A 27,660-nucleotide genomic window follows, 5' to 3' on the forward strand; every position below is an offset into this window, starting at 1 on the left:
CTAGGAAGTGTCAATGCTTCTTTGGAAACTCTTGTTGGACTTTGGGTGTCAGATATATTTTTATTCTCTGCAAATGAAAGAGGTCCTCCTAATGATTCTCCTGATGTACTTGGTACAGAACTAATGACATATTCCACAGATTCTTGCAATGATTTTAAATCAGTGAAATCTGGCTCTTGTATGTATTCTTTCTGTGAGCTTTCCAGAGACAAAACCTCTGAGCTTGAGTGAGAAGGAAATTGTCTGGTCTTACCTGTTGACTCAAAACTAGGAGAAGACAATGGCTCTTCGGATTCTTGTGGAGTTAGAGGTACAGATAGGAAAATTTCATTCTCTGTAAAACGGAGAGGTATTGGTAATGATTCCCTTGATGAACTTGGTTCCAAAGATTCCAAAGATTCTTGCAATGACTTTGAGTCAGAAAAATCTAGTCCTTGTATTGATTCTCTCCTTGAGCTTTCAAGAGATAAAACTGTTGAGCTTGAGTAAGAAGGAAATTGTATAGCCTTACTTGTTGACATAAAATTAGGGAGCATCAATGCTTCTTTGGAAATCCTTGGTGAATTTTGAATGTCAGGTAGGACACTTTCATTTTCTGCAAATGGAAGAGGTCCAGCCAATGATTCTTCTGATGAAGATGGCCAAGATCTAAAGTAATATTTCAAAGATTCTTGCAATGATTTTGAGTCAGTGAAGTCTGGTCCTTGTATGGATTCTCTGCGTGAGCTTTCAGGAGACAAAACCACTGTGCCCGAGTAAGAAGGAAATTGTATAGCTTTACTTCTGAATATAAAGCCAGAAGGACTCTCTGTCAATGTGGATACTCTTTGTGTAGTTGAGGTTGCAAATAGAACATTTTCATTCCCTGCAAAAGGAAGAGGAGCTTCTAATGATTCTCCTGGTGAACGTGACCCAGAGGTAATGGCATATTCCAAAGATTCTTGCAATGATTTTAAGTCAGAGAGGGCTGGCCCTTGTGTGGATTCTCTCTGTGAGCTTTTAAGAGACAAAACCCCCGAGGAAGAAGGAAATTGTCTAGTCTTATTTGTTGATTTAAAACTAGGCGACAACAATGGCTCTTTGGATTTTCTTTGTGGCATTGCAGGTGCAGAAAGAATTTCATTCTCTGCAAAAGTAAGAGGTACTGCTAATGACTCCTTTGATGAACTTGGTTCAGACCTAATGGCATATTCTAAAGATTTTTGCAATGATTTTGATTCAGAGATATCTTGTCCATGTATGATTTCTCTTTGTGTGCTTTCAAGAGACAAAACTGCTGTGCCTGAGTAAGATGAAAATTGTCTAGTATTACTTGTTGACTTAAAACTAGGAGGAGACAATGCCTCTTTGGATTCTTGTTGTGGAACTGCAGTGGCAGATAGAAGAATTTCATTCTCTGTAAAGGGAAGAGGTACTACCAGTGATTCCCTGGAGGCCCTTGGCTGAGAGCCAATGGAATATTCCAAAGATTTTTGCAATGAGTTTGAATCAGAGAAATCTGGGCCTTGTATTGATTCTCTCTGTGTGCTTTCAAGAGACAAAATTTTTGTGCCTGAGAAAGAAGGAAATTGTATAGCCTTACTTGTTGACATAAAACTAGGAAGTGTCAATGCTTCTTTGGAAACTTTACTTGTTGACTTAACACTAATAGAAGCCAGTGCCTGTTTGAGTTCTCTTGGAAGACTTGGAGCTGAAGATAGGACACCGTCATTCTCTGAAAATGGGATAGGCAGTCCCAATGATTCTCTTAATGAACTTGGCTCAGAGGTAATGAAATATTTCAAAGATTCTTGCAATGATTTTGAGTCAGAAAAGGCTGGCTCTTGTGTAGATTCTTTCTGTGGGTTTTCAAGAGACAAAACCCCTGAGCCTGAATAAAGAGGAAATTGTCTAGTCTTATTTGTTGACATAAAACTAGAAGGCAGCAATTGTTCTTTGGATTCTCTTGGTGAACTTGGGATTGTGGATATGACATTTTCATCCTCTGCAAAAGGAAGAGATCCTGCTAATGATTCTGCTGATGAACTTTGTTCAGAGCTAATAGCATATTCCAAAGATTCTTGCAGTGATTTTGAGTCAGAAAAAGCTTGTTCTTGTATGGATTCTCTTGGTGAGCTTTCAACAGATAAAATCATTGTATCTGAGTAAGAAGGAAATTGTACAGTTTTACTTGTTGAAATTAAGTTAGAAGAAGACCATGTCTCCTTGTATTCTCCTGGTGTACTTGGAGTTGCAGATAGCATATCGTCTTTCTCTGGAAAAGGAAGAGGTACTTCTAATGATTCTCTTAAAGAACTTGTCTGAAACCTAATGGCATATTCCAAAGACTTTTCATATGATTTTGAATCAGTGAAATCGGATTCCTGTATGGATTCTTTCTGAGAAGTTTGAAGCATCAAGTAAGATAAAAATTGTATAGCTTTACTTGTTGACTTAAAACTAGGAGGGTGCAATGCTTGTTTGGATTCTCTTGGTACACTTGGGATGGCAGATGGGGCACTTTCTTGCTCTGCAAATGGAAGAGGTAGTCCTAATGATTCTCTTGATGAACTTGGCCCAGAGCTAATGGAATATTCCAAAGATTCTTGCATTGATTTTGAGTCAGAGAAATCTGGTCCTTCTATGGATTCTCTCTGTGAACCTTCAAGAGACAAAACACTTGTCCCAGTGTAAGAAGGGAATTGTATACCTTTACTTGACATAAAGCTAGGTGGTGACAATGCCTGTTCGGATTCTCTTGGTGGACTTGTTGTTGTAGAGAGCTCTCTTTCATTGTCTGCTAAAGGAGGAAGTGCTCCTAATGTTTCTTTTGAAGAACTTGCCTTGGAGCTAATGAAATATTCCAAAGATTCTTGCAATGATTTTATGTCAGACAAGGCTGGGGCTTGTATGGCTTCCCTCTGTGAGCTTTCAAGAGACAAACCCCCTGAGTCTGAGTAAAAAGAAAATTGTCTAGTCTTACTTGTTGACATAAAGCTAAGAGGTAGCAGTGCTTGCTTGGATTCTCTTTGTGTACTTGGGGTTGCAGATAGTATACTTTCATTCTCTGCAAATGGAAGAAGTCCTGCTAATGATTCTCTTGATGAACTTGGCCCAGAGCTAATGGGATATTCCAAAAATTCTTGTAAAGAATTTGTGTCAGAGAAGGATGGTCCTTCTATGGATTCTCTCCTTGAGCTTTCAAGAGACAAAACCCTTATGTCCGAGTAGGAAGGAAATTGTATAGATTTACTTGTTGACATTAAAGTAGGAGTCTCTGCCTGCTTGTATTTTCCTGGTTGACTTTGGGTTGCAGATAGGACACTTCCATCCTCTGCAAAAGGAAAAGGCACTGCTAATGATTCTTCTAATGAATTTGGCGCCAACCAAGTGGAATATTCCAAAGATTCCTGCAATGATTTTGAGTCTGTGAAATTTGGCCCTTGTATGAATTTTCTCTGTGAGTTTTCAGGATATGTGTCTGAATAAGAAGGAAATTGTCTAGTTTTACTTGTTGATGTAAGGCTAGGAGGCACCATTGCTTGTTTGAATTCTCTTGGTGCACTCGGGGTTGCAGATGTGACACTTGCATCCTCTGCAAAAGGAAGAGGTCCTGCTAATGATTCTACTGATGAACTCGACCCAGAGATAATGGCATATTCCAAAGATTCTTGCAAAGATTTTGAGTCAGCAAAATCTGGTCCTTGTACGGAATCTCTCATTGAGCTTCCAAGGTACAAAATCTTTGTACCCGAGTAAGAAGGAAATTGTACAGATTTACTTGTTGACATTAAGGTAGAAGGCGGCTCTGCCTGCTTGTGTTCTTCTGCTCTACTTGGGATTGCAGATAGGACACTGTCTTTCTCTGGAAAAGGAAGAGGTACTCTTACTGATTCTCTTAAGGAATTAGGCCCAGGCATAATGAAATATTCCAAAGAATCTTGCATTGATTTTGATTTGGTAAAATCAGACTCTTGTGTGGGTTCTCTCTGTGGGCTTTCAGGAACCAAGAGTGTTAAATCCAAGAAAGATGGAAATTGTATAGCTTTACTTGTTGACTTAAAACTAGGAGGAAGCAATTCCTGTTTGGATTTTCTTGGTGGACTTGGAGTTGCAGATAGGAAATTTTCATTCTCTACAAATGGAAAAGGTAATTCTAATGATTCTCTTGATGAAATTGACCCAGAACTAATGGAATATTCCAAAGATTCTTGTAATGATTTTGAGTCAGAGACAATTGGTCCTTCTATAGATTCTCTCTGTGAGCTGTCAAGAAACAAAACCCTTGTACTTGAAGGAAATTGTATAGCTTTACTTGTAGACTTTAAGTAAAAAGAAGGTGGAACTTGCTTGTATTCTCCTTGTTGACTTGGAGTTTCAGATAGGACACTATCATTCTCTTGAAAAGGAAGAGGTACTCCTACTGATTCTCTTAAGGAACTAGGCCCAGGCATAATGAAATATTCCAAAGAATCTTGAAGTGATTTTGATTTGGTAAAATCAGATCCTTGTATGGATTCTCTCTGTGAGCTTTCAGGAACCAAGACTGTTAAGTCCAAGAAAGATGGAAATTGTATAGCTTTACTTGTTGACTTAAAGCTAGGAGGCGGCAATTCCTGTTTGGATTCTCTTAGTGGACTTGAGGTGGCAGATGGTACACTTTCCTTCTCTGCAAATGGAAGAGGTAGTCCTAAGGATTCTCTTGATGAACTTAACCCAGAGCTAATAGCATATTCCAAAGATCCTTGCAAAGATTTTGAATCCAAGATGAATGGTCTTTCTGTGGCTTCTTTCTGTGAGCTTTCAAGAGACAAAACCTTTGTTCTAGAGAAAGAAGGGAACTGTGTACCTTTACTTGTTGACACAAAGGTAGGAGAAGGCAATGCCTGTTCATATTTTCTTTGTGGACTTGGATTAATGGATAACCATCTTTCATTCTCTGCTAAAGGAAGAGATCCTCCTAATGATTCCCTTGATGAACTTGGCTCAGAGCTGATGAAATTTTCCAAGGATTCCTGCAATGATTTTAAGTCAGAGAAATCTGGGGCTTGCATGGCTTCTGTCTGTGAGCTTTCAGGAGATAAAACCTCTGTACCCAAATAAGAAAGAAATTGATTAGTCTTACTTGTTGACATAAAGCTAGGAGGCGGCAATGCTTGTTTGGATTCTCTTGGTGGACTTTGAGTTGCAGATATGACACTTTCATTCTCTTCAAATGGAAGAGGTACTGCTAATGATTCTTCTAATGAATTTGACCCCGACCCAAGGGAATAGTCCAAAGATTCCTGCAGTGATTTTGAGACAGTGAAATCTGGCCCTTCTATGGATTCTCTCTGTGAGCTTTCAAGAGACCAAATTGAATAAGGAGGAGATTGTATAGCTTTACTTATTGATGTTAAGTTAGAAGGAGGCCCTGCCTCCTTATATGCTCTTTGTGGAGTTGGGGTTGCAGATAGGACACTGTCTTTTTCTGGAAAAGGAAGAGCTACTCTTACTGATTCTCTTAAGGAACCAGGCCCAGAAATAATGAAATATTCTAAAGACTCTTGCAGTGATTTTGGTTCCGTAAAATTGGACTCTTGTATGGGTCCTTTTTGTGAGATTTCAAGAACCATGCCTCTTGAAGCCAAGTAAGATGGAGATTGTATAGCTTTACTTGTTAACTTAAGACTAGGAGGGTGTAATGCTTGTTTGGATTCTCTTAGTGGACTTGGGATTGTAGATGGGACACTTTCATTTTCTGCAGATGGAAGAAGTAATCCTAATGATTCTCTTGTTGAACTTGGTCCAGAGCTAATGGAATATTCCAAAGATTTTTGTAATGATTTTGAGTCAGAGATAGCTGGTCCTTCTATAGAATCTCTCTGTGAGCTTTCAATCGACAAAACCTTTGTACCTGAGTAAGAAGGAAATTGTATAGCTTTGCTTGTTGAAATTAAATTAGGAGGAGGCACTGCCTGTTTGGATTCTCTTGGTAGACTTGGGATGGTAGATGGGAGACTTGCCTTCTCTGCAGATGGAAGAAGTAGTCCTAAGGATTCTCTTGATGAACTTGGTTCAGAACTGTTGGGATATTCTAAAGATTCTTGTAATGATTTTGAGTCAGAGATAGCTGGTCTTTCTATAGATTCTGTCTGTGTTCTTTCAAGAGACAAAACCCTCATACTCACATAAGAAGGAAATTGTATAGCTTTGCTTATTGACATTAAATTAGAAGGCAGCAAGACCTGTTTGGATTCTCTTGGTGGACTTGGGGTTTCAGATAGGACACTGTCATTCTCTGGAAAAGTATGAGGTCTTGCTAATGATTCTTTCGATGAACTTGCTTCAGAGCTGTTGGAATATTCTAAAGATTCTTGTAATGATTTTAAGTCAGAGAAATCTGGTGCTCTTAGGGATTCTCTTTGTGAGTTTTCAAGAAACGAAACCTCTGTGCCTGAGTAAGAAGGAAATTGTCTTGTATTAAAGCTGGGATGTAGCAATGCTTGTTTGGACTTTCTTTGAATACTTGGGGTTGCAGGTATGACATTTTCATCCCTTGCCAAGGGAAGGGGTCCTACTAATGATTCTCCAGATGAACTTGGTCCAGAGGTCATGGCATATTCCAAAGATTCTTGCAATGATTTTGAGTCAGAGAAACCTGCTCTTTCAATGGATTCTCTTGGTGAGCTTACTAGAGAAAAAATTGGTGTGCCTGAGTAAGAAGGAAATTGTACAGATTTACTTGACATTAAGGTAGAAGCTGGCCCTCCCTGCTTGTATTCTCCTGGTGTACTTGGGGTTATAGATAGCACACCATCTTTCTCTGAAAAAGGAAGAGTTACTCCTAATGATTCACTTAAAGAACTAGACCCAGGAATAATGAAATATTCTAAAGAATCTTGCATTGATTTTGATTTGGTAAAATCAGACCCTTGTATGGATTCTCTCTTTGAGCTTTCAGGAATCAAGACCCTGGAGTCCAAGTGAGATGGAAATTGTACAACTTTACTTGATTCAAAACTAGGAGGTAGCAATGTGTGTTTGAATTCTTTTGGTAGACTTGGTGTGGCAGATGGGACACTTTCCTTCTCTGCAAATGGATGAGGTAGTCCTATTGATTCTCTTGATGAACTTGGCCCATAACTAATGGCATATTCCAAAGATTCTTGTAATGATTTAGATTCAGAGATGGGTGGACTTTCGATGGCTTCTCTCTGTGAGGTTTCAACAGACAAAACTCTTGTTCCAGAGAAAGAAGGAAATTGTGTTCCTTTACTTGTTGGCATAAAGCTTGGAGGAGACAATGCCTGTTTGGATTCTCTTGGTGCACTTGGGATGGCAGATGGGACACTTTCCTCCTCTGCAAATGGAAGAGGTAGTTCCAATGATTCTCTTGATGAACTTGGCCCATAGCTAATGGCATATTCCAAAGATGCTTGTAATGACTTTGAGTCAGAGATGGCTGGTTTTACTATGGCTTCTCTCTGTGAGCTTTCAATAGACAAAACTCTTGTTCCAGAGAAAGAAGGAAATTGTGTTCCTTTACTTGACATAAAGCTCAGAGGAGGCGATTCTCTTGGTGCACTTGGGATGGCAGATGGGACACTTTCCTCCTCTGCAAATGGAAGAGGTAGTTCCAATGATTCTCTTGATGAACTTGGCCCATAGCCAATGGCATATTGCAAAGATTCTTGTAATGATTTAGATTCAGAGATGGCTGGTCTTTCTATGGCTTCTCTCTGTGAGCTTTCCACAGACAAAACTCTTGTTCCAGAGAAAGAAGGAAATTGTGTTCCTTTATTTGTTACAAAGCTAGGAGGCGGCAAAGCCCATTCAGATTCTCTTGGTGCACTTGGACTTGTAGATAGCCCTCTTTCATTGTCTGCTAAAGGAAGAGGTTCTCCTAATGATTCTCTTGATGGACTTGGCCTAGAGCTCGTGAAATATTCCAAAGATTCTTTCAATGATCTTAAGTCAGAGAGGTCTGGGGCTTGTATGGCTCTTCTCTGTGAGCTTTCAAGAGATAACCCACCTGTGCCTAAGTGAGAAGAGAATTGTCTAGTCTTACTTGTTGACATAAAGCTGGGGGGCAGCAATACTTGTTTGGATTCTCTTGGTGGACTTTGAGTTGTAGATATGATACTTTCATTTTCTTCAAATGGAACAGGTCCTGCTAATGATTCTTCTAATGAATTTGACCTTGACCCAAAGGAATATTCCAAAGATTCCTGCAGTGATTTTGAGACAGTGAAATCTGGCCCTTCTATGGATTCTCTCTGTGAGCTTTCAAGAGACAAAACTGAATAAGGAGGAAATTGTGTATCTTTACTTGTTGATATTAAATTAGAAAGAGGCCCTGCCTGCTTGTATTCTCTTGGTGAACTTGGGGTTGCAGAAAGAGCACTGTCTTCCTCTGGAAAAGGAAGAGGTGGTCTTACTGATTGTCTTAAGGAACTAGGCCCAGAGACAATGAAGTATTCCAAAGAATCTTGCACTGATTTTGATTTGGTAAAATCAGACCCTTGTGTGGATTCTCTCTGTGAGATTTCAAGAACCAAGACCGTTGAATCCAAGTAAGATGGAAATTGTATAGCTTTATTTGTTGACATTAAGTTAGAAGGAGGCAATGTCTGTTTGGATTCTCTTGAGGTTGCAGATAGGATACTTTCATTCTCTGCAAATGGAAGAGGTAGTCCTAATGATTCTCTTGATAAACTTGGCCCAGAGCTAATAGAATATTCCAAAGATTCTTGCAATGATTTTGTGTCAGAGAAGGCTGTTCCTTCTGTGGCTTCTCTCTCTGAGCTTTTAATTGACAACACTCTTGTGCCAGAATAAGATGGAAATTGTATAGCTTTACTTGTTGACATTAAGTTAGAAGATGTTAGTGCCTCTTTGTATTCTCCTATTCGACTTGGGGTTCTAGATGGAACACTGTCATTCTCTGGAAAAATAAGAGACACGCCTAAAGATTCTTTTGATGACCTTGGTTCAGAACTAATGGAATATTCCAAAGATTCTTGTAATGATCTTAAGTCAGAGAAATCTGACTCTTGTATGGATTCTCTTTGTGAGTTTTCAAGAGAGAAAACCCCTGTACCTGAGTAAGGAGATTGTCTTTTCTTACTTGTGGATATAAAGTTAGGATGTTGCAATGCTTGTTTGAATTCTCTTGGTGGACTTGGGGCTATAGACATGACATTTTCATCCTCTATAAAATGATGCAGTCCTGCAATTGACTCTTCTGATGAACTTGGTCCAGAGGTAATAACATATTTCAAAGATTCTTGCAATGATTTTGAATCTGAAAAATCTGGTCCTTGTATGGAATTTCTCTTGGAGATTTCAAGGGACAAAACTGTTGTGTCTGAAGGAAATTGCATAGATTTATTTGTTGGCATTAAGGTAGAAGTTGACTCAGCCTGCTTATATTCTCTTGGTGTAGTTGGGGTTGCAGATAGGACACTGTCTTTCTTTGGAAAAGGAAGAGATACTCTTATAGATTCTCTTAAGGAACTAGGTACAGGCATAATGAAATATTCCAAAGAATCTTGCATTGATTTTGATTTGGTAAAATCAGGCCTTTGTATGGATTCTATCTGTGAGCTTTCAAGACCTGAGACCCCTGAGTCCAAGTAAGATGGATATTGTTTAGCTTTGCTTATTGATTTAAAACTAGGAGGTAGCAATTCTTGGCTGGATTCTCTTTGTGGACTTGGGGTGGCAGATGGGGCACTTTCTTCCTCTGCAAATGGAAGAGGTAGTTCTAAGAATTCTCTTGATGAACTTGACCCATAGCTAATGGCATATTTCAAAGATTTTTGTAATGATTTTGATTCATAGACAGCTGATTCATCTATGGCTTCTCTCTTTGAGCTTTCAAGAGACAAAACTCTTGTTCCAGAGTAAGAAGGAAATTGTGTACCTTTACTTCTTGACACAAAACTAGGAGATGGCAATGCCTGTTCAGATTCTCTTGGTGCACTTGGACTTGTAGATAGCCCTCTTTCATTGTCTGCTAAAGGAAGAGGTTCTCCTAATGATTCTCTTGATGGACTTGGCCTAGAGCTCGTGAAATATTCCAAAGGTTCTTTCAATGATTTTAAGTCAGAGAGGTCTGAAGCTTGTATGACTTCTCTCTGTGAGTTTTCAAGAGATAAACCCCCTGTGTCTGGAAATTGTCTGATCTTTCTTGTTGACATAAAGCTGGGAGACAGAAATGCTTGTTTGGATTCTCTTGGCGGACTTTGGGATGCAGATGTGACACTTTCATTTTCTGCAACTGGAAGAGGTCCTGCTAATGATTCTTCTAATGAATTTTGCTCCAAAATAATAGAATATTCAAAAGATTCCTGCAATGATTTCGATCCAATGAAATCTGGCCGTTGTATGGATTTATCAAGAGATAAAGCTGTTGTTCCTGGGTAAGGAGGAAATTGTATAGCTTTACTTGTTGATATCAAGTTAGCAGAAGGCCCTGCCTGCTTGTATTCTCTTGGTGAACTTGGTGTGGCAGAAAGGACACTGTTTTCCTCTGGAAAAGGAAGAGATACTCCTAATGATTCTCTTAAGGAACTAGGCCCAGATATAATGAAACTTTCCAAAGGATCTTGCACTGATTTTGATGTGGTAAAATCAGACGCTTGTGTGGATTCTTTCTGTGAGATTTCAAGAACCATTACCCTTGAGTCCATGTAAGAGGGGACTTGTATAGCTTTACTTGTTGACATTAAGTTAGGAGGAGGCACTCCCTGTTTGGATTCTATTTCTGGACTTGGAATTACAGAAAGGGCACTTTCTTTCTCTGCAAATGGAGGAGGTAGTCCCAAGGATTCTCCTGATGAACTTGTCTCTTGATAAACAGGAGACAAAACCCCTGCACCTGAATGAGAAGGAAATTGTCTAATTTTACTTGTTGACCTAAAGCTGGCAGCTAGTAATGCTTTTTTGGATTCTTTTTGTGCACTTGGGGTTTCAGATATACTTTCATCCTCTGCAAAAGGAAGAGGTTCTGCTAATGATTCTCCTGATGAACTTGTTTCATCAAAACTAACTGCATATTCAAACGATTTTTGCAGTGATTTAGAGTCAGAGAAGTCTGACCCTTGTATGGATTCTCTCTGTGAACTTTGAAGTGACAAGGTCCTCATGCCCAAGTAAGATGGAAATTGTACAGCTTTAGTTGTTGACTTAAATGTAGATGGAACCAATGCCTGTTTGGATTCTTTTGGTGACCTTGAGGTGGAAAACTGAACACCCTCATTCTCTGCAAATTCTTCTGGAGAATGCAAGCCAGATGATGCAACTCCTTTTGAAGAAATTGAAGTGCTAACAGGATGACCTTCTAAGGATTCTTTTGTTAAACTTGGCCCTGAGATAATAGTGTGTTCCAATGATTCATCCAATAATTCTGATTCTGGGAAATTTAGTCCTTGTATGGATTCTCTCCATGAACTTTCCAGAGCCAAAACTTTTGTTCCTGAGGTAGAAGGAAATTGTTTGCCTTTACTCAGTGACATAAAGCTAGGAGATGGTGAAGCTTGCTTGGTTTCGCTTTGTGATCTTTCTTTGGTTGACTGGACAATCTCATCCTCTGCAAATTCTGGAGAATGCAAGTGTGATGATGGAAGACCTTCTGCAGTTCCTTTTGAAAAAGGTGAAATTGAAAGATTGGAAATTTCAAAGGATTTTCTTGTTGAACTTGGCCTGTGAATAATGGAAAATTCCAAAGATTCTCTCAATTCTTTTGAATCTGAGACATCTGGACTTTGTATGAACTCTCCAGGAGATCTTTCCCCAGAATAAGCCCCTATACGAGAGAAAGAAGGATATTGTATAGCTTTGCTTAGTGTCATTTTTCTAGGAGAGGAAACATGTTTGGATTGTGTTTGTGAGCTTTGGATTGCAGGTTGTATACTCTCAGTTTCTGCAAATTGGTCTGTAGAATGTAAGCCAGGTGATACGAGATCTTCTTTAGCCTCTCTTAAAGTTGTTGAAGTAGAAAGAGGAGGAACTTCTGAAGATTCTCTTGTTGACTTTGGCCCAGAAATACACAAAAAATCCAATGACTTTTGCAATGATTTTGATTTAGAGAAATCTGAAGCAGTTTCTTTTGAAGTAGTTAAAGTGGAAATAGGGGGAACTTTTAAACATTCTCTAGTTGAACTTGGCTCAAAAATAATAGAAATTTCTAGAGATTCCTGCAATGAGGTTGTTTCAAAGACTTCTGGACCTTTTATGGACTCTCTCTGTGAGCTCTCTAGAGATTTGTTTTTTTGGCTTGAGAAAGAAGGAAATTGTATAGCTTTATTTAGTGACAGAAGGGTGGGAGGGGAAATCTTTTTCATTTCTGTTGGTGAACTTGGAATGTCAAACTGAAACCTCTCATTCCTTATGCATTCTACTATAGATCTTGAACCAGATGATGCAAGACCATTTGTAGCTTCTTTTGAAGAAATTGAAGTGGAAATAATTGGATTTTCTAAGGATTCCCTTTGCCCAGGTAAAATGGAAGATTGTACCAATTTTTGCAATGATTTTTTTCCAGAGAAATCTGGGCCTTGTATTGACTTTTTCTGTGAGCTTTCCACAGATAAAACCCTTGTGCCTGACAAAGAAGGATATTGAATAGCTTTACTCATTGACTTTAGGACAGGAGTAGCAGAAACTTGTTTGGATTCTCTTGGTGAAATTGAGGTAGGAGAATAGATGTTACTCTCTGCAAATTCCTCTGAGTCATGTAACCTGTATGATGGTAGACCTTTTGTAGCCTCGTTGGAAGAAACTAAGGAAAAAGGTTCTTCTATGTATTCTTTGGTTGAATTTGGCTCAGAGACAATGGAAAAGTCCAAATGTTCTCTCGATTTTGTCTCAATGAAATCTGGTCTTTCTATGAACTCTCTGTGTGAACTTTCTGCAGACAAAATTTTTTGGCTCAGGAAGGAAGGAAATTGTGTATCTTCACTAAATGCTGTGAGACTAGGAGGAGGTGAAACTTGTTTTAATTGTTTTTGTGAACTTGAACTGGGGAAATCGATATTCTCATTCTCTGATGAACATATTGATCTGAAGTTAAAGAAAGGAAGAATTTCTCTTGATTCTCTTAATGAAATTGCAGGGAATAAAGGGAAGACTTCTTTATCTCTTGTTGAACTGGTCCCAGAATATGCATGAATTTCTATGCATTCTTGTAACTTTTTTCCAGTGGTATTCAGATCTGGTATGGGCTCTCTCTTTGGATTTGATACAGACAAAACATTTGGGCATGAAAAAAAGGGAAACTGTATGGATATATTTACTTCTCTCTGACTGGAGGAAGGGGAAGCTTTTTTTGATTTTCTAGGTGAACTTGTGGTACAAGAGCCAGTACACTCTCTCTCTGTGGATTCTCTTTGTAATCTTATATTAGTAGAAGGGACAATTTCTGTACATTCTTTTGATAACCTTGAAGTATAAAGAGAGGGTTCTTCTAAAGATTCTCTTGAACTTGGTCCAGAGAAAATGGGAAATTCAAAAGTTTCTTTCAATGGATTTGGGACGGTAAGAATGGGACCTGGTATTGAATCACTTTTTGAACTCGACACAGACAAAGCAGCAATTTCCATGTATTCTTTTAATGCATGGCCTGTGAAAGAAGGAAATTGTATTGTTTTGCTCATTAACATCATTTGGGGGCTAAAAGAAATGTTCTTGGATTTTCTGAGAGATGACTGCGGTATTTCTTTTGGGGAAATTGGTTTGGCAGAACCTGTACTATCATCTGAAAATTCTTTTGTGGAACTTAAGCTAGAGGAAGAGGTAGCTTCTAAGGATTCCCTTGTTGAAATTGGTCCAGAAAACATGGGAAATTCAGAGAATTCTTTAAATGAATCTGGACCAGAGAGAGCTGAATCTTGTTTAGATTCTTGCATTGACTTTGGCATAGGTAAAGTAGGGACTTCCATTGATTCTTTTGTCAAACTTGTAACTGTGAAAGAAGGAAATTGTATGGATTTGCTCAATAAAGTAGGTATGGAGGAATGGAAATCAGTTATGGATTTACCAGGTGAGCTTGAAGTAGCCAATTGTGCCTTCTCTTTTACTATGCTGTCTGTTGAGCTTAACTCAGAAGAAAGGTGAGCTAATGATTCTTTTGTTGAACTTGGCCCGGAAAAAATGGGAAATTCAAAGGATTCTCTTACTGAATTTGGAATAGAGAAGGATGCACCTTGTATTGATTCTGCCTCTGAACTTGTCCTAAAGAATGCTGGATATTCTTCAGATTCTTTTGGAGGAGGAAATTGGATGGATTTATTCTCTAAATTTTGGCTAGACACACCAAGAGTTTGAAAATTTATGCCAGAAAAAGAAGGAAATTGCAAAGATTTGCTTGAGGTAGTAGGGGCAGGGAAAGAAACTTCCCTAGCTTCTCTTGAACTTTGACTGTAGATAACAGCATCTCTTTCTACTGATCTTGAGTAAGATATCGAATGATCTTGAAAGGATTCTTTCTCTAAATGCAGTGTTAATAAAGAGGAAATATCTTTAAATTCTTTTGAAGTTGAACTTGAGACAGAATGAATTTCCAATGACTCTTGTATTGAATGTTTACCTGAAAGAGAAGAAACACCTGTGTATTCCCTTGATGCAATTGTGCCAGAGAAAGGAGGAATTTGCCCGTGTTTGCTTAGTGAAGCTCCCCTAGGTAAAGTGGAAAATTCCTTGGACAATTCTGTTAAATATGGTTCTGTCACAGATGGTACTGCCGTAGACTCACTTGCTGAACTTGTGCTAGATATAGAAGGAACTTGTACAGACTGGTTCAAAGAAATGAGACCTGAATAAGAGGGAAATTGGATAGATTTGTTTGATGTATATAATACCAAGGAAGAAAAAACTTGTGGAGATTTACTTGCTGAAGTAGCATCAGAGATCAAGGGAACTTGTTTAAGTTGTGTTGAAATTATGTCAGATGAGTCAAGAACTTGTTTGGACTCTTTTGATGAAACTGAAACTATGAATGATGGAAGCTCTCCTATACCTCGGCTTGAAGGGACTTGTGTGGATTTTCTTCTAGAAACAGTACCAGAAGTATAGGAAACTTGTTTGTCTTCTGTTGGTGAACTTTTCTCAGCAAAATCAGGAACTTGAGATTCTCTGGGTGAAACTGATGAGGCATCTTCTATGCCTACTGTAGATGAACTTTGGGAAGAAGAAGAGGGAATTTGTGTGGATTTGCAAATAGCAGTAGCAGCATAAGTAGAGGGAATTTGTACGGCTTCTCTTGGCAAACTTATTTCAGGAAATTGAATAGATGCTCTTGATGAAATTGGAACTAAGAAAGATGAAATATCTTTTACACATACAGTTGATGAACTTGGGTCAGAGAAAGAAGGAACCTGAGTATATTGGCTCATTGAAATGGCATGAGTTGTGGAGGGAACTTCTGTGGCTTGCTGAGGTGAACGTCTATCAGAAAAATCAGAAAGGTGTATGTATTTTCTATAGGAAAATGAACTTGGAAAAGACATTTCTTCTGTTTCAATAGTTGATGAGGGTAGGGGAGAGAATCCAGGAACTTGTGTGAATTTACTCATAGAGAAAGAATGAATTCTAGAAGGAGCTTGCATGGCATCTTGACCAGAACTTGTGGCAGTGACATCAGGAACTGGTTTGGATTCTTTTAATGAAATTAGACCTGGGAATGATGAAATTTCTTCTGTGAATGATGTGGATGTGTGTGGCTCAGAGGAAATAAAAACTTGTATGGATTTGTTCACTGATATAACGTGATTAGAAGAGGGAGTTTTCTCAGGTTCCTGTGACAATCCTGTGTTAGAGAAATCAGGAACTTGCCTGGATTCTGTGTTTGAAAATAGACTTTGGAAAGTCATGACATCATCTTTGCTCATAGTCAAGGAAGACACATGAGTGAAACCAGGAATTTGTGTGGATTTACTTATCGAAAGAGTGTGAATTTTAGAGGGAACTTGAATGGCATACTGATCAGAGAGAGTTTGCACAGCTTCCTGTGGTAATCTTGTGTCAGAGGTATCAGGAGCTTGCATGGATTCTCTGTTTGAAAATGGACCTGGGAAAGACATGACTTCTTTTTTGTCAACAGTCAATGAGGATAGGTGAGATAAACCAGGAATTTGTGTGGATTTGCTTGCTGAAGAAATGTGAATTCTAGAGGGCACTTGCATGGCATCCTGACCAGAACTTGTGACAGTGCCATCAGGAACTTGTTTGGATTCTTTTGGTGAAACAAGAACTGGGAACAATGAAATTTCTTGTGATAGTTATGCGTGTACGTGGCTCTGAGACCATAGGAGCTTGTGAGGATTTGCTCACTGATGTAACATAGTTGGCAGAGGGAGTTTGCAGGGGTTCCTGTGGCAATCTTGTGTCAGAGATATCAGGAACTTGCTTGGATTCTATGTTTGAAAATGGATCTGGAAAAGACATGACTTCTTTTTTGTCAACAGTTAATGAAGAGGTGTGAGACAAACCAGGAATCTGTGTGGATTTACTCACTGAAACTGTGTGAATTTTAGAGGAAATTTGCATTGCATCTTGATAAGGACTTGTAGCAGAGGAATCAGGTACTTGTATGGATTCTTTTGAAGAAACAAGAATTGGGAACAATGAAATTTCTTCTGTGACTGTTGTGGATATACTTGGTTTAGAGAAAATAGACACTTGTGTAGATTTGCTCACTGACATGGCATGGTAGGCTGAAGGAGCTTGAATGACTTTCTGTGGTTTTGTGTCAGAGAAATCAGGAATGTGTATGGATTCTCTGTTTGAGAATGGACCTGGGAAAGACATGACATCTTGTTTGTCAACAGTTGATAAAGAGAGGTGAGACAACCCAGGAATCTGTATGGATTTACTCACTGAAAGAGTATGAATTCTAGAGGAAACTTGCATGGCATCCTGATCTTCTGGCATGCCAGAACTTCTGGCAGAGAAATCAGGAACTTGAATGGATTCTTTCAATGGAAGTAGATCTGGGAATGATGGAACTGTGAATTTTGTGGGTATACTTGGGTCAAAGTCAATAACAGCTTGTGAGGATTTGCTCATTGATTTGGCCCTGTTGACAGAGGGAGTTTGCATGGGTTCCTGTGGCAATCTTGTGTCTGAGAAATCAGGAATTTGCATGATTTCTGTGTTTGAAAATGGATCAGGGAAAGACATGACTTCTTTGCCATCAATCAATGAAGATAAATGAGACAAACCAGGAATTTGTGTGAATTCACTCATTGAAGGAGGGTGAATTCTAGAAGGAATTTGCATGGCATCCTGGTCAGAACTTGTGGCAGAGAAGTCAGGAACTTTTATAGATTCTCTTGTTAAGACTATAAGTGGGATTGATGGAAGTTCTTCTGAGTATATTTTGAATGACCTTGAGTCAGAGGATGTAGAACCTTGTGCTGTGGTAGCATAATTCAAGGAATCGTGAATGGGTTCTTGTGGTAATCCTGTGTCAGAGAAATCAGAACCTTGCATGTGTTCTTTGTTTGGTAATGGACCTGGGAATGACTTGACTTTTATGATGTTCATTGATGAACTTTGGTCTGAGGGAGCAGGAATTTGTCTCGGTTTGCTTCCTGAAATAGGATGAGTGCTGGAGGAAACTTGCAAGACCTCCTGATTTGAACTTTTGGTAGAGAAATCAGAAATGTATATGCATTCTTTTGATGAAAATACAATTGGGAATGATAGATGATGTTCTTTGCATATAGTGAATGAACTTGGGTCAGAGAAAATAGGAACTTGTGTGGATTTGCTCACTGTTATGGCATGGTAGGTCAAAGGAGCTTGAATGAGTTCCTGTGATGATCTTGTCTCTGAGAAATCAGGAACTTGCATATATTCTCTGTATGAAAGTGGACCTGAGAAAGATATGACTTCTTTGTCATCAGTCAATGAAGACAGAGGAGACAAACCAGGAATTTGTGTCGATTTGCTCACTGAAATAGTAGGAATTGTAGAGGAAACTTGCATGGAATTTTGTGTGGCAGAGTAATCAGGAACTTGTATCGATTCCTTTGATGAAATTAAACCTGGGAACAATGTAATTTCTTCTGTGAATGTTTTGGGTATACTTGGGTCAGTTGCAGTACGAAGTTGAGAGAATTTGGTCACTGACATGGCACTCTTGGCAGAAGGAATTTGCATTGGTTCCTGTAACAATTTTCTATCAGAAAAATCAGAAACTTGTATAGAGTCTCTGTTTGAAAGTGGACTTGGGAAAGACATGACTTCTTCAACAGTCAATGAGAATACATGAGACAAACTTGGAATTTGTGTGGATTTACTTACTGAAAGAATGGGAATTCTAGAGGGAACTTGCATGGCATCCTGACCAGAACTTGTGGCAGTGCCATCAGGAACTTGTTTAGATTCTTTTGATGGAATTAGATCTGGGGAGAATGGAATTTCTTCTAGGTATGCTGCGGGTCTACTTTGGCTAGACATTGTTGGAACTTGTGAGGATTTGCTCACTGACATGTCATGGTTGGCAGAGGGAGTTTGCAAGGGTTCCTGTGAAAATCTCGTGTCACAGAAATCAGGAATGTGCATGGATTCTGGACCTGGGAAAGACATGACTTCTTTGACAACAGTGGATGAAGATAGGTAAGACAAACTAGGAATCTGTGTGGATTTGCTCACTGAAAGTGTGTGAATTCTAGAGGAAACTTGCATGGCATCCTGATCTTCTGGCATCCCAGAACTTCTGGCAGAGTAATCAGGAACTTGAATGGATTCTTTCAATGGAAACACTCTTGGGAGTGACCGAATTTTTTTTTGGCTTGTTATGGGTATACTTTGGTCAATGTCAGTAGCAGCTTCTGAGAATTTGCCCACTGATGTGGCACTGGTGATAGGAGTTTGCATGGTTTCCTGTGGCAAACTTGTATCAGAGGAATCAGGAACTAGCATGGATTCTCTATTTGAAAATGGATCTGGGAAAGACATGACTTTTTCTTCTTTGCCACCAGTCAATGACGATAGGTAAGACAAACCAGGAATTTGTGTGAATTCACTCATTGAAGGAGTATGAATTCCAGAGGGAACTTGCATGATATCCTGATCAGGACTTGTGGCAGAAAAGTCAGGAACTTGAATGGATTCTTTCAATGGAACTAGATCTTGTAATGATGGAATTTCTTCTGTGAATGTTATGGGTATATTTTGGTCAGACACAGTATGAGCTAGTGATGATTTGCTCACTGATTTAAGATTTTTGGCAGAGTATGTTTGTATAGGTTCCTGGAATAATCTTTCCTCAGAGAACTCAAGAATTTGTATGGATTTTCTGATTGAAAATGAACCTGGCACAGACATTACTTCTTTGCCAACAGTCGATGAAGACTCATGAGACAAACCAGGAGTTTGTAAAGATTTACTCCCTGAAGGAGTGTGAATTCTAGAGAGAACTTGCATATCCTCCTGACTAAAGCTTGTGGTAGAGTAATCTGGTAGGGGTATGGATTCTTTTGAAATAACTAGACCTGGGATTGATGAAACTTCTGTGAGTATTGTGGGTGTTCTTTGGTCAGTGACAATAGGAGCTTCTAAAGATTTGCTCACTATCATGGCACTACTGGCAGAGTGTGTTTGCACAGGTTCTTGTGGTAATCTTGTCTCAGAGATATCAATAACATGCAGGGGTTCTCTGATTGACAATGGACCTGGGCCAGACATTACTTCTTCTTTGCCAACAGTCAATGAAGCCTCATGAGACAAACCAGGAGTTTGTAAAGATTTACTCCCCGAAGGAGTGTGAATACTAGAGGAAACTTGTATGACATCCTGATCAGAATTTGTGGGAGACAAATCAGGAACTATTATGGATTCTTTTGATGGAAGTAGACCTGGAAGTGATGGAACTTTTTCTGTGTATGTTGTGGGTTTACTTGGGTCAGAGACAGTAGGAGCTGGTGAAGATTTGCTCACTGATATGGCATGGTTGACAGGAGTAGTTTGCATGGGTTCCTGTGGTAATCCTGTGTCCAAGAAATCAGAAACTTCCATGTGTTCTTTGTTTGGACCTGGGAATGACATGACTTCTATGAATTTCATTGATGAACTTTGTTCTGAGGGAGTAGGAAACTGTGTCGCCTTGCTTCCTGAAATAGGATGAGTTCCTCTGGAAACTTTCAAGACCTCTTGATTTGAACTTCTGGCAGAGGAATCAGAAAAGTGTATGCATTCTTTTGATGCAGTTACAATTGAGAGTGGTAGATGATGTTGATAGAATTCAGTGGATGAACTTGGGTCAGAGAAAGTAGGAACTTGTGTGGATTTGCTCATTGACATGGAATCGTCGGTCGAAGGAGCGTGAATGAGTTCTGCGTCTGAGAAATCAGGAACTTGCATGGATTTTCTGTTTGAAAATGGCCCTGGGAAAGACATGGCTTCCTTGCCACCACTCAGTGAAGATGGAATATGTGAGAATTTGCTCATGAAAGGAGTATGAATTCTAGGATGAACTTGCATGGTATCCTGATCAGAACTTGGGGCAGAGAAGTCAGGAACTTCCATGTGTTCTTTGTTTGGACCTGGGAATGACATGACTTCTATGAAGTTCATTGATGAACTTTGGTCTGAGGGAGCAGGAAACTGTGTCGCCTTGCTTCCTGAAATAGGATGAGTTCCTCTGGAAACTTTCAAGATCTCCTGAATTGAACTTTTGGCAGAGGAATCAGAAAAGTGTATGCATTCTTTTGATGAAGTTACAGTTGAGAATGGTGGATGAATTTGTTTGAATTCAGTGGATGAACTTGGGTCAGTGAAAATAGGAACTTGTGTAGATTTGCTGATTGAAAATGGCCCTGGGCTACAAGGGGGAGATACCATGGATTCACACACTGAACTTGGCCTGGGTAAGGAACAAACATCTATTGTTATATTTACTTCTGGGCAAGAGGGAAATTGTATGCATTTGCTCATTGTGGTTTGACCTAATAAGGGTGCACTTGACCCTGAAAAAGAGAGAAACTGTACAGATTTTCTTAACATGGGTAGGTCTGAGCAAGGTGGGGCATCCATATTTTTACTCATTGAACTTATTTTTGAAGAGCAAGGAGGAATTTCTCTTGGTATATTTGGACTTGAAAAAGATGGAAATTGCACAGATTTGCTTAATGCAAGGTCTGAGCAAGGAAAGGCTTCCATAGATTCTTCAGATGAACTTTGCTTGTATGAGGCAAATAGAACTTCTTTATCTTCCCAAGGTATATCGCGTCTTGACAAGGGAAATTGCAGAGATTTGATTGTTACCATTTGGCCTGAGAAAGGAACTTCCATGGGTTCACCACTTGAAGGTAGGTTGGGGGAGGAAGGTGGTGGTTGTGAGCCTTCTGTTGTTGTACTGGTACCTGAGATAGATGGAACATGTGCAGATGTGCTTGTTACCATTTGGCCTGAGAAAGGAGCTTCCATGGATTCGAAAATGGAAGGTAGGCTGGATGAAGAAGGCTGTGTGACTTCTGTTGTAGTGGTATCTGACACAGAAGGAAACTGCAGAGATAGGCTTTTTGCCCCATGGCCTGAGAAAGGTGCTTCTAGGGATTCACTAGTTGAAAGTAGGCTGGGGGAGCGAGGTTGCAGTTGTGAGCTTTCCGTTGTACTGGTACCTGAGATAGAAGGAACTTGTACAGATGTGCTTGTTACCAGTTGTCTTGGGAAAAGAATGTCCATGTATTCATCAATTGAAGGTAGGCTGGGGGAGGAAAGTTGTGCGTTTTCCGTTGTTGCACTGGTATCTGAGATAGAAGGAACTTGTACAGATGTGCTTGTTACCAGCTGGCTTGAGAAAGGAACTTCCTTGCATTCACAGATTGAAGGTAGACTGGGGCAAGGTGGTAGCAGTTGTGAGCTTTCTCTTTTTGCACTGGTATCTGACATAGAAGGAACTTGTACAGATGTGCTTGTTACCAGCTGGCTTGAGAAAGGAACTTCCTTGCATTCACAAATTGAAGGTAGACTGGGGCAAGGTGGTAGCAGTTGTGTGACTTCTTTTGTTGCACAAATATCTGAGATCGTAGAAGGAAATTGTAGAGATGTACCTGTTACATTTCGACCCAAGGACATTTGGCAAAGTTCACTGTTTGAACTTAGGCTGGAGAAGGGAGGGAGAGTTTTTTCCATTTTTCTTTGTGCCATGACACCTGAGAAAGAGGGGAATTGTACAGATGTGCTTTTTGCAAGGAGGCTTGAGCATGGGGGAGCTTCCTTGGATTCACTAGTTAAACATGGACAGGGCAAGGAATGAGGAACTTCTTTGACTTCTGTTGTTACAGTGGAACCTGTGAAAGAGGAAGGTTGCAGAGATTTATTCTTTTCAACTAGCTCTGAGAAAGGAATTCCCATGGATTCAGTGGAAATATGTATAGGGGAGGAAGAGGACCATTGTGTGACTTCTGTGGGTACACTGGGACCTAAGATATAAGAAACTTGTATAGATTTGCTTGTTGCCATTTGGCCTGAGGAAGGAGGTTCCATGGTTTCTTTGATTAAATGTTTGATGGGAGAGCAAGGAGGAACTTCTTTGACTTCTGTCAGTTCAGTGAGATCTGAGATAGAAGAAAGCTCCAGATATTTATTTGTTTCAAGTTGGACTAAGGGTGAGGGACTTTCCCTGAATTCACTGGTTGAAATTGGGCAGGGGGAAGAGGGGGGAACTTTTTTGATTTCTCTTGGTGAACTTTGGCCTCTCATTGAAGGAAATTTGCTCGTTGCTTTTAAACCTGAAACAGGTTGGCTTTCCATGGATTCACTGGTTGAACTTTGAGTGGAAGGAGGAATTTTTTTCACTTTTTTTAGTGCCATTACCCCTGCAAAAGAGAGGAATTGCACAGATGTGCTCTTTGCAACTAGATCTGAGCATGGGGTAGCTTCCACAACTTCACAAGGTGGCCTTGGGGTGGCCTCTTTAACTTCTGTGGGTGCAACAGCACTTGAGCACGGGAAATTAATTAATTTGCTCTTTACAAGTAGGCCTGGAGGAGGAAGAGTTTCTGTGGATTCACTTGAACTTATGCTAGAGGAAGAAAGAAGAACTTTGGCTTCTCTGAGTATACTGGGACCTGAAAAAGAAGGGAATTGCATGGCTTTGCTCTTTGCAAGTGAGCAGGGGAGAGTTTCTGTGATTTCTTTTTTTCTACATGGGCCTGAAAAAGAGGGAAATTGAATGGATTTGTTCACTCCATATAGTCCTGTGGAAATGGAAGCTTCTATGGATTCACTTGTTGAACTTGGGCTGGAGAAGGAAGGAGGAACTTCTGTGGTTTTTGTTGGTTCACATGGACCTGAGAAAGGATAAAGTTGGATAGATTTGTTCACTCCAAGTAGTTCTGTGGAAAGTGGAGCTTCTATGGATTCACTTGTTGAACTTAGGCTGGAAAAGGAAGGGTAGATTTCTTTTATTTTTGTTGATCCACTTGGGCATGGGAAAGAGGAAAGTAGTCCTGTGGAAAGAGAAGCTTCTATAGATACGCTTGTTGAACTCGGACTGGAATAAGGGGAAACTTCTGCTAGCACTCTTGAAATTGAAGTAACTTGCACAGGCCTGTTTGTAATTGAAGGTGAGGAAAATGATTTTTGCATTGATACATTTGATGAACTTGGTGAAGAGAAATAAGAAACTTGAAAGGATTCCTTTGGAGTAATGGAAAAAGGAGTTTGCATGGATCCTTTCGTTGAAATTGAGCTTTGTGAATCTGAATGTTCCAAAAATGGAGAAGGATAAGGTGGACGACATGGAGGTGCTGGAGGCTGTGGTATAGGTGGAAGCAGTGGAGGCTCCAATGGGATTACAGAACCTCCTGAAGCTCTTAGTTTAAAGAAAGTATAACTCCCAATTAGAGAGACCAATATGTTTTCCTCATTTTGGTCAGCAGGTTTTTTCTTAATGTGGAACTGCAACTGGTTTACCACACTCTCAGTTTGTTTGGGCTCTTTGACTTCAGAAGGCAGGAAATACACAACCTATAAATGTAACCAGAAATGACAGATATTAATTGCATTCATTTCCTGAAAATATTCTCTTCCTATTTCCCAATACTGGTTTTTTAGCTAAAAAATTAAAATTGACCATCAATACAGTGTGCCAAAATTATTTTAAAAATATTTTCAATGAATTAAGTATCATAAAATTTTTATTTGTTCCCAAGTTTTTATTAGATTTTTTGTCCTTTTAGTCTCATTTTTTAATAGTCTTTCTTCTCTTTTTTCTTTCTTCCCTCCCTCTCTCTGTCTCTGTCTCTGTTTCTTTCCCCTCTTCTTTCCTTTTTTCCTCCTCCCCTGTATGGTAATATCTTCTTATATGACCATAGTGAATGTATACTTCATTCTTCTAGTTGTTCTCTTTGATTTCTTATTTTGTAAAGATCTTTCAATATTTATATATCTAATAGTTGTTGGTCTTAATTGTAGTACAATATTTAATGATTCCTTTATCAGAAATAAAGGGCTTTTATGAATGTAATTGTGGGAATGGCCAAAGAGGGTCCACTCAGATTTCCTTTTTTTGTTCATTTTTAAAATTATTCAACAATTAATTTATTTTTTCTCTTTTTTATAAGAGCATTTTATTTTTCAAAATACATTCAAACATGGTTTTCAACATTCACCCTTGTAAAACCTTGTGTTCTAATTTTTTCTCCCTCCACATCTCCCTCCTTCCATAGACACTAAGTAATCCAATATAGGTTAAACATGTGCAATTTTCTAAACATTTATCATTTTACATAAGAAAAATCAGATCAAAAGGGGAAAAATGAGAAAGAAAAATCAAGCAAGCAAACAACGATGAAAAAAGTGAAAATACTATGTTGTGATCCACATTCAGTCTCCTTAGTCCTCTTTCTGGATACAGATGGCACTCTCCCTCGCAAGTCTATTGGAATTGGCTTAAATCACCCCATTGTTGAAAAGAGCCACAGACTTGCTTTTTTTTTTTTTTTTTTTTTTTAATTTACTTAGATCATGTGTACTATTCCCTGTTTTCAATCTAACATGTGGAAGCTTGCTGAGCCTACTTCTGGTAAGAAGTTTTAGAATAATGATGTCAAGGAGATAGACCTGGGGATTCATAAAAAAGGATTTGGTTTATGATTTTTTTACTCCCTTGCCCAGTTAATTCTCCATTGGAATGGGTCAACAGGATGCTCCTTGTGGCTAGTTCTTCACTGAACTGTACTGTTGCTGCTACTGACTCTACTTACCAAAATCATCTCACATGGCTTTCCTGCTCAAATAACCCACAGGGATTTTCCTCACTCAGAATTGATCAGAAAAGATTTCAGGTAACCATCCTCTCAAATCTTTTGTAAACATCCTCAGTTTTACTTCCTCAGCCAATCAGAAGACTCTCTACTACCCCAGGACCAGGACCTGTTAACTCATGAGTGGAAATGGGCTCATCAACCTTCCACATATTAGATTGAAAGACGACAGGGACTAGTGCACCTTTGGTATTACTAAACAATAATGGCAAATCTACACGTGTCCTAGAGATTGAAGTCTTTCTTTGGACAGTCTTCCCAGGACATATGTGTATTACTTATAGGAAAGTCTTGGCACAGAGTACTTTTTTAAAAAAATTTATTTAATAGCCTTTTATTTACAGGTTATATGTCTGGGTAACTTTACAGCATTGACAGTTGCCAAACCTCTTGTTCCAATTTTTCCTCTCTTTCCTCCCACCCCCTCCCCCAGATGGCAGGATGACCAGTAGATGTTAAATATATTAAAATATAAATTAGATACACAATAAGTATACATGACCAAACTGTTATTTTGCTGTACAAAAAGAATCAGACACAGAGTACTTTTTATGGCATTCTAAAATCCATTTCCAATAATGAAAATTATAGGGTGATGATTATAGGATTATTATTTAGATATATTAATATTATAAAATATTATTAATTATATTTATAGGAAGTTAATTATAGGATCAAAGGTTAGGATTATTTGTACCTTTAAAATGTAGTGTGTATTTTAAAATTGATCTTTTAAGAGCACTGTGAGATCATAAGCCTCCTATTTCTATTTCTGAAACTTTTAAGTAGCATTTTTGGGGGCTTATGATTATTTTTCCCCATTTGATGGGCACTGTGAGCATTGAGTGCACCATAGTGACTCCATGTTGTAACTCAATTTTGAATCTAGCTCAATTCTCTTTTTCTTCAGTTACAGTTTTGGTCCATTTTCTGTCTTCTGAGAAAACTATTAAATTGTGGGAATTGTTAGAAACTTTATTACATTGTTTGAACATTGCCCTGCCTGTGGCTAGGAAGCTGGATCGTTTCTACTTATTGCTTAATGACCCATAACTAAGGACCTAGGTTACATTGACCAGAAACGCGGTCAGATCTGAAGATTGATGCAAAGGAGTTTTTTCACAATTATTCAGCTCAAGCAACCCATATGCCCTATCTGCAAACTGGCTTTATATTGCTCAGTCAGTTATTGTTTCTTGTTTCTTTTATTTGAATTGAGAAAGGGGGGATAAGGGAAAACCTCTTTTTCTGATTTCAGTGATTGTACCTGTTCACTTTTCTCTTCCCAATTTGGAAAATCCCTAATGTTTCTTCTAATTAAAAATCAGATTATCTATTTTCATATCCTGGTTAATTGTTTTATTTAATTGGTGTTGATTGTTTTTAATACATCAAATCTGTCTCATTTTGTATTCAGGGTTTTTGTATTGACTGGGAAGTCTATTGACTTGTTTATTATGTGTCTTTTGCTAATTGTGACCTATTTATTATGTGTCTTTTGCTAATAAATTGTACAGCTCAGATTATTTCCTAGTCATTATTTATCATACCATGAGATGCTATCTCAGAGTTGTTTTATTTTGTATCTGTCTGATTATTAGAATAGTTAAAAATTTTTAAGTGATTATTTAAATTTTTATCTCCCTTTTTTTGGGGAAAAATTTGTTGCTATCCTTTTGACTATTTACTGGTTATAGCCTGAGAATTACTATGTTGACGTTTTAATAGTTTCTTTATATTTAAAAAGTCGTTTGCAATCTGTGACATTTGTCATAATTTTTTCCATTATGATTTTTCTCTTAAATATATTTTTATTGAACATTTTGTTCATTTTTAGATTATCAAATACATATTTTTATCCTCCAAATGCCTTTTATTTCTTAAATAAAAAAAATACTTCCGCAACAGAGACAATTTTTTTTACTTTCTTCTATCTTTTGACTTTTTTCTTTTTAAAATTTTAAAGTCACTTGAGAAAACTATTTGAAGAGGATTTTAATAGTCTAGGTGAGAAATCATACATTTCTGACTAAAGATTGGTATTGTAATTATAGAGGAATTATGTGCAGGAGATGTAGTAGGGAGAGAAACAAGATTTAGCAGATGATTGAATATGGCAAGTAAGAGCAAGGGAGAGAACATGATGTAGTGTTGTGATGTAAGGAGTGGGAATAAGGAGAAACTCTTATTGAGTGGCCTCAATTTTGTCCATAAAAGTATGAGGTAAAATCTTCAGTATAGAAGGTAGTGATGGAGGGTAGTACTGTGGAAGACTTCAGGAGACAAGAGAAGATTTGAAACAGCTGCTGGGGTGAGTGGGCTAGTGAATCATTTACTGAACAACAAAAGACTTTTTTTAAAAAGAGGCTTAGGCATTTATGAAAAATCTAACAATTGAAAAGTGGCTGTTTTCAGGTAC

The 27,660-nt window shown here is 38.6% G+C and overlaps 2 protein-coding genes across 2 annotated transcripts in view; both read right to left on the minus strand.

Annotated features, from left to right (window-relative positions):
* LOC116420158 overlaps positions 1–16,169 on the minus strand; it is a 32,551-nt gene extending 16,382 nt beyond the window's left edge. Inside the window, exon 1 of the mRNA XM_031944153.1 lies at positions 1–16,169. This exon is cut by the window's left edge and continues 16,382 nt beyond it. Coding sequence (XP_031800013.1) covers positions 1–16,145 — 16,145 coding nt within the window. The 5' untranslated portion in view covers positions 16,146–16,169.
* LOC100925906 (mucin-6) overlaps positions 16,157–27,660 on the minus strand; it is a 21,336-nt gene continuing 9,832 nt past the window's right edge. The window contains exon 6 of the mRNA XM_031944154.1: positions 16,157–23,943. Within this exon, the coding sequence (XP_031800014.1) occupies positions 16,177–23,943 (7,767 nt within the window). The 3' untranslated portion in view covers positions 16,157–16,176. The remainder of the gene's footprint in view (positions 23,944–27,660) is intronic.

This window comes from Sarcophilus harrisii, chromosome 6 (assembly GCF_902635505.1).
Source record: "Sarcophilus harrisii chromosome 6, mSarHar1.11, whole genome shotgun sequence".
Classification (NCBI taxonomy): domain Eukaryota; kingdom Metazoa; phylum Chordata; class Mammalia; order Dasyuromorphia; family Dasyuridae; genus Sarcophilus; species Sarcophilus harrisii.